This window comes from Vanacampus margaritifer, chromosome 6 (assembly GCF_051991255.1).
Source record: "Vanacampus margaritifer isolate UIUO_Vmar chromosome 6, RoL_Vmar_1.0, whole genome shotgun sequence".
NCBI classification, from domain to species: Eukaryota; Metazoa; Chordata; class Actinopteri; order Syngnathiformes; family Syngnathidae; genus Vanacampus; species Vanacampus margaritifer.
Window position 1 is genome coordinate 10,196,024 of NC_135437.1, and position 12,186 is coordinate 10,208,209.

General features: G+C 37.7%; 1 protein-coding gene across 3 annotated transcripts in view; it reads left to right on the forward strand.

The window, feature by feature from the left end:
- bicd1a (bicaudal D homolog 1a) overlaps positions 1–12,186 on the forward strand; it is a 33,660-nt gene that overhangs the window by 8,357 nt on the left and 13,117 nt on the right. For all 3 annotated transcript variants that reach the window (XM_077567221.1, XM_077567223.1, XM_077567222.1), the window contains exon 2: positions 11,305–11,517. In XM_077567221.1, the coding sequence (XP_077423347.1) occupies positions 11,305–11,517 (213 nt within the window). The remainder of the gene's footprint in view (positions 1–11,304; positions 11,518–12,186) is intronic.

Below are 12,186 nucleotides of genomic sequence, written 5' to 3' on the forward strand. Positions count from 1 at the left end.
GACATTAGCGCTCTATTTCATATTCACCCGAGGCAAGTTGTTGAAGGGAAAGTATGCACTCAGTGCTTTGTTGAAATGGAACTAGCTCATTTAGAAGGGGGAACTGTTGCAAATGTTCCATCTATCAAAAATAGATGAACATATACTGCAATCAATCATCAAGATTTTGTTCTTGTGTTATGATCCTTTTGAGTTCTCACCCTATAGCATTGTTTAATATCCATCTTTTTTTTCTTATATTTCTGTTGATGATGAATACATGTATTTATTTTCTTCTCTTAAAATAACCAGAGCATAATTGCATCATTATATCTGTTTGTTTATTTGTTCCAATTATTTCTGCTTTTTCGCCTTGTCGGTCTTGCTGTCCTCAAATGAATGAATCAATTCAGCAGTGACAATCAGTATACTTCCTGAATGAGAGAGCCTGTAGCCAAGTGTATTTTTAACTATGTGAACGCATATGTGTGGTCGCCTGAAGGCCATCTATGCCGTGTGTTGTTGTGGTTGACTTGCTCCTGGTGTCCTGGCAGGCACATTAGCAAGCAGAGGCAGGAAGTTGAGTATATGACACAGTTACAGATGGTACAGCGGTACTACAGCCTGTTAACACTAGAATGGATCTTCTTTCCATCTACTCATACAGTTGCCAAAAACATACATTTCTGTTCTCAGCAACTAATGAGAGACCAAAAATAAATACAATACAAAGTAGTTGGAAAAACATGAATAAAGACTGAGTATAAGGTGCAAGTATAACCAAATAGCAGTTAAGTACAAGTAAATGTATGGTTTTTCGACTTCTTCTCAGTATTTCTTAACTCATTCACTGCCATTGACGGTTATAGATGTCAAAATTCATTTTAACTATTTTGATTAGTTTAACATTTTTTCCCACTTTTGTTAACAAAAGTATGAAAACTTAGATTTTTTCATTGTACATTTAGAACAGATATAACATTTGTGATTAATCGTGAGTTAACGAGTGAAATCATGCAATTATTTACGATTACAAATTTTAATTGCCTGCCGCCCCTAATTTTTAATAATCTTTTCTATTTTTTTTATTATATATTTTTTTATATTTAACAAAATATTTTAATTATTTAAAAAAATAATAATAATATTTTCTTAAAAAAAAAAAATTTTTTTAATCTTTTTTAAAAATAATTGTAATTATTATTGTTTTATTTTTAATCTTTTTTAAATTATTATTATAATTTTATTTTAATTTTTTTGAATCATCTTTTCTTTAAAAATAAATATTTTTATTTTTAAAATTTTCAATAATCTTTTCTATTTAAAAAAATGTCTTTTTATTTTTAATCCTTAAAAAAAAATTCTTTTAAAAAAGATTATTAAAAATTGGGGGCGTCTGGCGATTACATTTTTTTAATCATAATTAATCAAATGACTTCTCTAGTTAACTCACGATTAATCACAAACTTTATATCTGTTCTAAATGTACAATTAAACATTTTTTTCTAGGTTTTCATACTTTTGGTAACAAAAGTGGAAACAAATGTTAAACTTATAGAAATAAAGGGAATTTTTGACATCTATAGCCATCAATGGCAGTGAATGAGTAAAAAAAAAAAAAGTTGATATAATCATACTGGGTACTATTGCTATGTAATTGAGTTGTTCGATTAAAGACCTCCATATCATTATGTTCAATGGATAAGCCTGCAATAAGACTGTAAGAATAAAATCATATTTGTGGGGAGAATGGAGATCTTTGGAGCACATCTTAAAAGCCAGCTGCTTCTTAGGCGACCCATTCATTGTCAATTGGCCAAGCAAAATGTGATTCTGGGAAACAATCCAACGTTCTTTCTTATCAAAAGCAGACTTGAGCCAAATTAAATCATTCTAACAAGACATATCTTTATAGCTAAAAGAGGCTTGTCCTTGGCAGCCCTTTCAGTGGCACTTGCACGCTTGTGTATAGTGTGAAAGCAGCAGATGTGGATCTTGTCAGTGGCACAGATTAAACACTGGAAAGCCAATTAAGCAGTTTTGGGGAGTCTTTCGTGGATTATAATGTTGTTATACCATTGTTGTTATAAATGTGATGAACAGTTTGATTACCCAATTCAGTAAAAATTTAAGTCGTACAAGTTTACAGAGAGAATAGTGCACTGTAACGAATTGACTAGAATTTACAAGAAATAACTGGCAAAAAAAGTTGCCAGCTAATTTGTGTAAAATCTCAGTAGAATACTGTATTTTTTTTTACAAGTATTTACTGTACATAAATTACAGTTACTCACTGTATTTACTTTTACAGCAATTCACTGTAATCTAGTTTACAACCGTTTTTTGTATTCTACTAATTTACATGATTTTTTTTCGATTTTATCTCGAACATGTAAATAAAGAAAAAAACAGACTGATTACAAAAGTACATATGCAAAGACAAATATACAAAATATACAAAACAACAAACACAACATTAAAACAACGAAAGCAATATAAGAAAGTTTCACAGTGTTTCACCCAATCATGAGCTACACATTTACACATACATGTTCGAAAGGGAGTAGGAAGAAGCATAAACTTATCAGGTCCTACCCCTTTTAACATTTGTTACACAATAAATAGTAGGTATGTATAGTAAACAAAAAAAAACGTACTAAAATTTACTAGCAACTTTACAAATACAATATGTCGTTGTAAAATCCATCCATCCATTTTTCTTTATCGTTTATTCCTCAAAAGGTTCGCTGGAGCTCAGCTGGCTTCAGGCAGTAGGTGGGGGTACACCCTGAAATGGTTGCCAGCCAATTGGAAGGGCACACAGCGACAAACAACCATCCAGACTCACAATCACAATTAGGGACAAATCAGAGGGCTCAATTAACCAATCACGCATGTCTTTGGAATGTGGGAGGAGATCCATCTCAGGAGGCGCCCATTATGCCATTTGCTGTCGATTGAAAATCATATTTGGTCAGGGTTTTGGTCGTTTGCTCATCTGACATTCGCAAGCCGAGCTGTGATTGGTCATTACCTGAGCCCTCAGGATCTGCAATGTCATTTTCCATTGACAGCAAGTGGAAAAATGGCCACCCACTGAGATGGATAGAAACGGGTGGATTTTGCTTCTTAATTCCTAATCCACAAAATTAATCTGAATACCATGTTTAGATTAATGGGGCTACATAGAACATATTGTAAAAAAAACAAAAAAAAACAATTTTGGGGTTTACTTCCGCTTGAGATTAAATTTTCTACAACAGCGTTACTATTTTTGAGCTTTGACTGTGACTGCAACTATGTACTGAGCCCTGGTTACCCAGCTTCACTCTACTTGTGAAATTGTGTGTGTGTGTGCGTGTGTGTTTTATATAGATGACACATCTCTTGACTTGGCAATTTTCCTCATGGCTGAAATGCACATGGGGACTTCTCCGCGTCCTTAAAAAGGACAAAATATGTACGGAGGGCACTTTCTCGCCAGAATCTGTACCACAGTGACGCTTCTTCATATAATAAAATATGATAATAAAAACAAAATTAGATTAATAGTTACTAACCTTCCATTGTTCTCATTTGTGAAGAAAAAATAATACAATTGGTAATAATGCAAATACATGATAAACTATTCCTGGGTCAAGCCAACATTAGTTGACCATTGCTAAAAGGTCAAAACCATGGCCCAACATACTGTATCTTAATTTTTTTTACAAGTGATGATGTGTTTTGTTTTTGAGTGAAAGTGCAACATTTTATGTTGACGCATGCAGCTGTGCTGCTCCTCTGCTGCGTCCACGAATGTCTCTCTCCGTGGTACTGAAGTCCGTGTCGTCAGGCGGGCTGACCATCTGGACTGTACGCTGTGTATGTGTATGCGTACGTGGCATACCAATCATAACAACTTCTTGTGAGTTGACTAATGCTGTACCACGATTGCTATGTTATCGCTACACACTTTTAGTAGGGATTACAGCTGAGCAAGCTGCCTTTTGGATGAAATTTCAATCACTGTTTGCTCTGTGTTTCACTGAAAAGATTACATTTTGATTGACGGATTTTGATTTCACATCTGTTGTGCACGTTTGGAAACAAGTGCTGTCTTCATGGGAGTACAGTGAGCGGTGCCTTGACTTACGAGTCCCCTGACTTTTTGAAGTTTTTCAGGATAAAAGTTGTCGCATGGCCGATTTTTTTGTCCTGGATGTTGAGTTGCAATTTGCTGACAAAAATTTGAAACAAGTGTTTAAGATGTCTATTGTCAATCTCAGTTGAAGGTTATTTTTAACCTGAATATTATACAAAAGGAATTACACATGGTGTATCACTTAACGAAAGTATGTTACCTTATTTCTAATACTTGCAATACAGCATTGACGGCAAAAAAAATAAAAAATACCATCAATCTTGCGGTAGTTGTTACACTTTAAGCAATGGGTATTTGAACACAAATGGTGCAGCGACACATGGGAACATATCAATATCGCGATATTATCCCATGCAATATTAGTGTTTCCCACAGATTTTAAATTTACTTGGGTGGGTGGACTCCGGCGATGGGAATGGGAGGTGGGTCTCAGTCCTCCTCCTCTAGCCTCACGATCCACAAGTGAATTAACTAACTTTAAATGTTGTATATCCTATTGCAACAAATTTTTTTTCTTTTTAAATATAGTTTTAAAAAATGTTATTAAAAACTTCTTGGGTGGTGGCCAATTTACTTGGGTGGCCCGCCCAAGTATTAACATGGTGTGGGAAACACTGAATATACATATCGCAAGACAAGCAATAGGTTTCTTATGGAATTGTATGCTTTATCTGTATTTGACCAGTCAGTCAATCACCATCCAATAGTTGAGCTAGGGTAATTACAATTTCAAAAAAAAAAAAAAAGAATGCATGGAGCTTGTAATTCTTTCATTAGATAATAATTTCATGAAGTAATTTCTTTAGGTACATGTTAAATATTGCATTCAACAGCTATATCACATATCGCATGTTTTTCCAATATTGTGAAGCCGTACTCACACAGGCATATATTCTTTATCCTCTGCGAAAAATTATGTACACTACTGTACCTTACTGAGCTTACTGTATTATATTTATTATGGAAGTATTAGAGTGCGGGCTTGTGACCAAAGTGTGCACAGCAGAGGGAACAGCGCAATGTCAATGAAATTTTTGAATTGTTCACATTCAAATTAAACTTAAGGCACTACTGAATCATTAAACACAGGATATGATGGTAAATTATCCATTGTGCCAAAAGATGGTAGACACATGAGGTGCGCTTTGAAAGTATGGGAGCTGTATTTTGACATGGGGAGGACAGCAATACCATTCACTCGCCAAACCCCCATGACACTTATTTTTTAATTTTTTTTTGGACACACAATCAGTAGTGTTCCTTTGAATCAGTGGGTGTTTCGGCCTTTCAACACTAGACACCCTTACCAAAGGTGATCACGCCTGAGCTTGTGTCTTATACCCAATCATAACAGTTACCCGATTTTTAAAAGGTGGGGGGTTTTAGCGAGCGGGCAGTACCGCCACTCTTTTGGGCCCAGTCAGGATCTTTCCGAATTTGCCCATATCCACCTTCTGCTGCTTTCGGCTGCTTCAGAGACTGATCTTATTGTCTGCCGCAGAGCATGTCCATGAATCCCAAGGAGCTTCAACAGGCTAATGGTGGAAGAAGCCACAAACACTCTGCACCCCACTTCAGCTGGATAGATTTGTTTGTTTTCCACCCTTTCTGCTGAGCGTCTGCTGCCATGATGAACACAGTCTTCAGTGAAGATGACCAGAGTACCATGTCTGGCCTTAAGGTGTATGTAAATTAAGCAAACATGTGTCAAGAAGGCAAAGTTTGGTGGAGGACCGAGTCGCAGGGAAGCAGGGCAAGGAGGCGAAGGTGATGTACAAAAAATAGTGATGGCAAAATGAAGCCCCATAAAGCAGCCAAGCCCTGCAGGCAATACTTCACACACACGTCGGGGCTTCAAGATGATTAATTTCCTCGACTACGCCATCATGTGGACAGAAAAACATGTTTGGTGCATGCAATAAAATGGTGGGGTGTAAATCATGCTCTGAATACAAAAAAATATATATTTGAAGAGTGTTTTAACATGAATTGTTCTGTGTTACTTTGTCTATGTTTGTGCTTATGCAACAAGTGAAAATGTGAAATAAGGAGGTAAAATAAAGTGCTTATTCATTTTTATTTAAAAACAATATTTTTTCCAAAGTTTTTGGACTAAGGCGGTTTCTTTTTTTTGCAGAGAATTTCACCTGCTTTTGAAAAAAACTTTCACATCACGTACTGATGAAGCGTTTCTTTGCCGCTTTTATTTCGAACTACACTCAAACCTAGCGAATCATTTCCTGAATCAGTCACGTGGTACATCCGCTTCGCGGGGCTTCAAACGTCACCACCTACGTCATCAACACGCGGATCGACTCGCCGTTCATGAACCACTCATCTACATTAGTCGGCACACGCTTCAGGGATTCGACCCGAGAAGCACATCACTAACAAGAAAAGGACTTTAACTACTACAAAACAAAAGCGAACTCCAAATGGCAAGAGAAAACAAAACGTGGGGAGGACAACTAGGCAAAAATTGGTAGCATGACGGGAGAGAAATGACAATGAACCGACACAGACAGGAGACTAAACACACACACGCTAATGACACAACAAGACACACCTGGGGCAAGACACAAGTGGCTGAGGGCACTGATTGGTTAACACGAGGAAGGGCAGGATTACACTTAACAAGACCAAGGGAGACACACAAGGAAAAACAGAACCCAAACATGACAACATGATTAGTAATATGAGGTTATTTTGACAGTATCCTTTATTTTAACGCTAATCCACAATAAGTAATTAGGGAGGGTAAACGTTTTTTTTTCTCTAACTTGTTCATTCACCCTGAAAATTGGCTATGAGGCAGACCTGATGCATGCAGTTAATTATGAACGACGATGGAATTTAAGAGTGTAAAAATAGATAGGCATAGCTAGCGGCCCCTCCCCTGACTCCTCATTAGCAGCTACCACAGATGGGTAAGGATTTCGGGGTTTGCGCACCTTCCTCGCTTCCCCTTGTACGGAGTTTGTGTCCCATGTCAGCTTCTCCTGCGATGGCCTCTGGCTGGGTATATATGCAGGTTTAGCCCCATTGTCTGGACCTGATCCAGTGAGGCACACAAGGTTGAGGCCCCTGAGGCTGAATTCATTATGATGCTTCTTTCTGCTGAGCTGCCACTCACTTATTTTGTATGAATATTATCTTCAGGAAGCGTTCTTCACATGAAGAACAGTGGGTGTATATCTGCCAAGTAGGACAAGTAGGCCCAGGACCGAGAGGAGCCATCCTTACTATCACTCAGCATACATGCATTGTCACTGCTTTTCACATAATTAGTTGAAAAACGCAGAGCTGTCACTGTCATATTTTTAGCTGCGAGGCAGCTGCCCTGCAACGGCAACAGGCCGCTCCGAACGTTGTGCCAAGGCAATGAGTCATATGTGTCACTTCCTGTGACTCCCTCCTATGTAGAGTGGTTGCCAAATGTGGTGGACTTTTAGGAACGCATCACTGTGCATGAAAGGAGGGTTGTTGTATAAAAACAATGCATCTCCATGAATGCAATATTAAGTGATCATTTCTAATCCAATACTCATGAATAATCTGTATAACTGTGGTATAAATGTTATTTTTTTTAACATTGCATGTTAATGAACAATACATGGGGGACTTATGCATGTAAACACGCCACATCGGATCATAGCCATAGAACAATTTCCATCCATTGTCACTGATCACAGAAAAAGAGGGCGAAAAAAAGAGGGAAAAAATCACAATACTTACAAAGTATTTTTTATTTTTATTTTTTAAAGATGAACAAAAACATGATAAAAAGTTGAAGTAATGATTATACGACTGATTAGCTTTTTGATTGATTGATTGATTTTTATTTGGTGATGACAGAGAACACAGCCAAACTTCCAATCACTCAGTCTGGTACCAGCGAGGATAAAAACACACAATAAAGCCAGAGGGCTTATTTCCATTGTGGTCCTCGACACACAGAAGGACAAAAACAAAGACATAGAAGGGCAACATCATTTAATCAACAAAGTTAATAAGTTGAATTCAAATACTCAATCATTCAAGTAAAAACTATAAACTACAATTATTAAAAAATACTTTTTAAATCAAAACCTTGTATTTTTCCATATAAAAAAAACTGGGTAATGGCAACAGTAGCATAATAAAAGTACTTAACAGCTCATAAAATACAAAATTGATTATTTAATAAGAATAAATAAGTTGATTTGAATACTTAATTCATTTGAGTATTTAAGTGTGGTTTTGTAGCCACAGTTTGAGGGCTATTTTAAAAATATGTAAAGATCCACAATTTTTTTTAGTTCCCTTGGCAGTTGGTTCCATTACACTGCCGCACTGTACAAAAAAATGGTTTTACACATTAGGGTTTTGAATCTGCACAGGACAAAATCAGTTGAACTACCTCATGTAGAATACTGATGACTTTGGCAGACAAGGGAAAAATAATTTTGCAGGAACTTAGGAACCTTGTTTGAAATTATTTTAAAAGTAAGCAGCATTTTCATAAAAATAATGCGTTCTCTACCATAAACCAGTTGAATTTTTCCAAATGTTCTGAGTGCCAAAGTGTACAAGGATGGACTTAACCCTAACGAGCTTGTTCTGAGCAGTTTGCCGTTTATTCTGTAATATTTGTGTGAGAGCGGTATACCAGGAAATGGCTGCATAATCAGAGGGGCTCTGAATTAGCGACCCCACCATGATATGAAGAGTTGACTCATTTGAGAACGTCGCTTTCCAACACACGCACACACTCCGCCACTCAAATTAAAAAAATATTTAAAAAACACCACAAACCTGGTGGCTCTTACAAATTCCCTTATAGGATAACGGTAATTTTCCCATACAGTATTTAAAGATCAATTGGTGTAGTGTACAAAAATGCCTTATGCTTACAATATGCTGTGATATTTTTTTTTGTTTACACACATTAAGAAATGTTTTAAAACATTTCAGTCGTGTTGGTTAGACATTTTTGTGTGTGCGCGTGTGACCTGACCGTGTGTGTATTTCATTGCTTGCTGTAAATGTGTAGTGTAACAGCGCTACTGTTGATTTTGCATTGCAAATTCTCCCTTTTGTGTTCTGCGTGTGCTGGAAATCCACTAAGTGGGGCCCCGTGAGGCCAGCTTTCCCCCTCTTCCTCCTGCAGAGTTCAGCTGCGGGTGACGGTGCTCCTGCTCGGACATTGGCAGCCACTCTTGTGAAGTGGGAATTTGAGCTCTTTCAAACAATGCTTTGCATTAATTAATGGTTTTGTACTTTTAATCATTCACCAGGATCCCAGGGTGGTTCCCCGGGGAGGGAGAGTGGGTAAAAGGCCAACTACAAAATGTGTGTGAGAGAAAAGATGAGGTAATGAGGGAGAAAAGATGAGGTAATGAGGGAGAAAAGTATATTAATGCAAAAGATAGTTGGTGTGGGTTCTGTTTTTTTAGATAGCTAAAAAGATGGTTTTGTCACATTTTGGTGTGATTCTACTTTTTATCTACTGCAATGTTGATATTGAAATCTGCAATGTTGATTGGTGTTACATAATGGAAAATCCTTGTAAAATCTAATTGAATTTTTTAGATTAGGGGTGCCTAATCCAGCCTGTTTACCATGTTTCGCTCCACCAACACACCTGATTCACGATCAGGATCGTTAACAGGCTTCTGCAAAACTTGCTGATGAACTGATCATTGGTTCACTCTCGAGGACCGGACCTGTGGTTTAGATGGTTTGTCTGCATATCAAATTTTCCCAGACAAGGTTTTTTAACGATTTGGGGAAAAAAAGGCTTTATTTACTTGCTTCTCCTCGGACATCGTGTACGTTTGTTAAATGTCATTTAACGTTTGCCATCATTGTTGACTGGGAATAACCAAGCAGATTTTGATTTTAATCAAACTCGGTGTACTTGTTGATAGTGATGGCACAACAATAAATTTCTAATTTTAGGTCAGGGGTGAAATTCAACAAGCAATCATTTAGATGGTCGCTGCATAGTTTAGAAAGTTGACGAACTGTGATTTGACCTTGTAATTGAACCTATGGATCATGTGACCGTAACAAAAATTTTCATGAAATGTAATCTCTCATATGTTCTTGAAAACAAGTTTCAGAGATGAATGACCTTGTAGTTCCTAAGATACAAGGGTTCAAAGGAACCCATGGCCATGGCCCTTTTTGGTCAAAATATCAAAATTTGGTGGGCCATAGGTCCCAAACCTCTGCTCCAATTGACCTCAAATTTAAGTTTTGGTGTTGTGCCATCCATATCAACAAACATACCAAGTTTCATTCAAATCAAAATATGTTTGGTTAAGCCCACTGTAGGATTTGCCATGGAACGACCCATTTGTGACATGATTTTGAGCCTTGGCAGAGGCATGCATGTGATGCTCTCCTGAAAAAGTGTTGGATTGTTTATTGTTTCAGTAATAGCAATTGAGGAAACTCATTCACTGCCATTGACGGCTATCGGTGTAAAAAAATTATTTGAACTATTTCTATTAGTTTAACATTTTTTCCAATGAAAAAATGTAATCGCCTGACAATTTAAAAAAGAAAACATTATTAAAAATTAGGGGCGTCAGGCGGTTAAATTTTTGAATCGTAATCAATCGCATGACTTCACTAGTTAACTCACGATTAATCACAAATTTTATATCTGTTCTAAATGTACAATCATTTTTTTCTAGGTTTTCATACTCTTGTTAACAAAAGTAGTAAAAATGATAAACTAATAGAAATAGTTCAAATGAATTTTTGACGTCTATAGCCGTCAATGGCAGTGAATGAGTTAAACTGTGCTAACCCTTAGGTGACATTCAGAAAACTGAATATTTTTGGAATAATTCTTGATGATGCATGACATGTAATAGCAGATCGGTCTTATTTGCTTGCAGCAGGATGACAGCTCAGTTGTGTTGTTGTCTCCTCACTTTGATTTTTCCATTCGAGCAGCACCTTTATCATGACATGTCAGCTCTCACTGCTGTAGAAACCTGTGTCAGAAAAATGGGAACAGTGTGTCTATTGATCAAATGAAACCTCATCCCTTCTGGATAGAAGTTAACGCAAGTGTTGTTCTTGGACAACTTCTGAAAGTTTTTCTTCCCATACATTACATGCCAAAAATGTTTATGATGTGAGATCACAAACTTTGATTGAATTCAAATTGCGCTGCATTTCCTCAGGCATTCGGCCAAGCATACAGCATCCAGCGGAAGGTGGCCGAAGACGGCGAGAGCAATGAGGAGACGTTGCTGCAGGAGTCTGCCTCTAAGGAGGCGTACTACATGTCTCGTCTTTTGGAGCTGCAGGCGGAGCTGACTTTGGGTCGCTCTGTGACTACAAACACTCAATCAGAGAATGAGAGGCTCAACGCGGTCGTGCTGGATCTGCGAGAGGTGAGTTTAGGGAGGGCGTGCTTTGCAAAGTTACTAACACCTCTACACATCTTCTAACACAAATTTATGCATGGTATGAAAATTATATCTTGCCCAATATCGACGGCAACTCATTTGCTCCAGGTGGCAGGTGGCAGCAGAGTATAAGAGATCAACCAGGGCTATGTTGCAAAAAGGCTTTCCCCCCCAGTGTTTTAAACTGATTTGTGAATAATGATTAAACTTAGCTATGATCTAACACTAATTGCTACAAAACGGAAACAGATTCCTTAAAAAAAAAATCTCTCTTAGAGAGAGCTCAGTATTGTTCATTCAGTAATCTTACCGATTCAACATGTCATCATCATTGCTCTCTCTCTCTCTTTGTGTGTGTGCATCTGTGCATGCATGTGAGTTTGTGTTTATTAATTCACCTGAAACCTATTAAAAATCCCATACCCTTCACCTAAACCGAATACTTCAGTTTCCCGCTAGAGTCGTGAAGTTGTCAGGAGACCCGAGGAAAGATCAAAGAAAAGAAAGAAAAGTGAAATCCAGCACCGACCAGACACTACCTACGCAGCAGAACGGGGCACGGCAAGCCCACAGCCAAAGCTCTCCCCACAACCCCCGCCCACACCCGCCACCCACCACAACCCAGCCCTCGCCGCACCCCGGCCCCCAAATCCC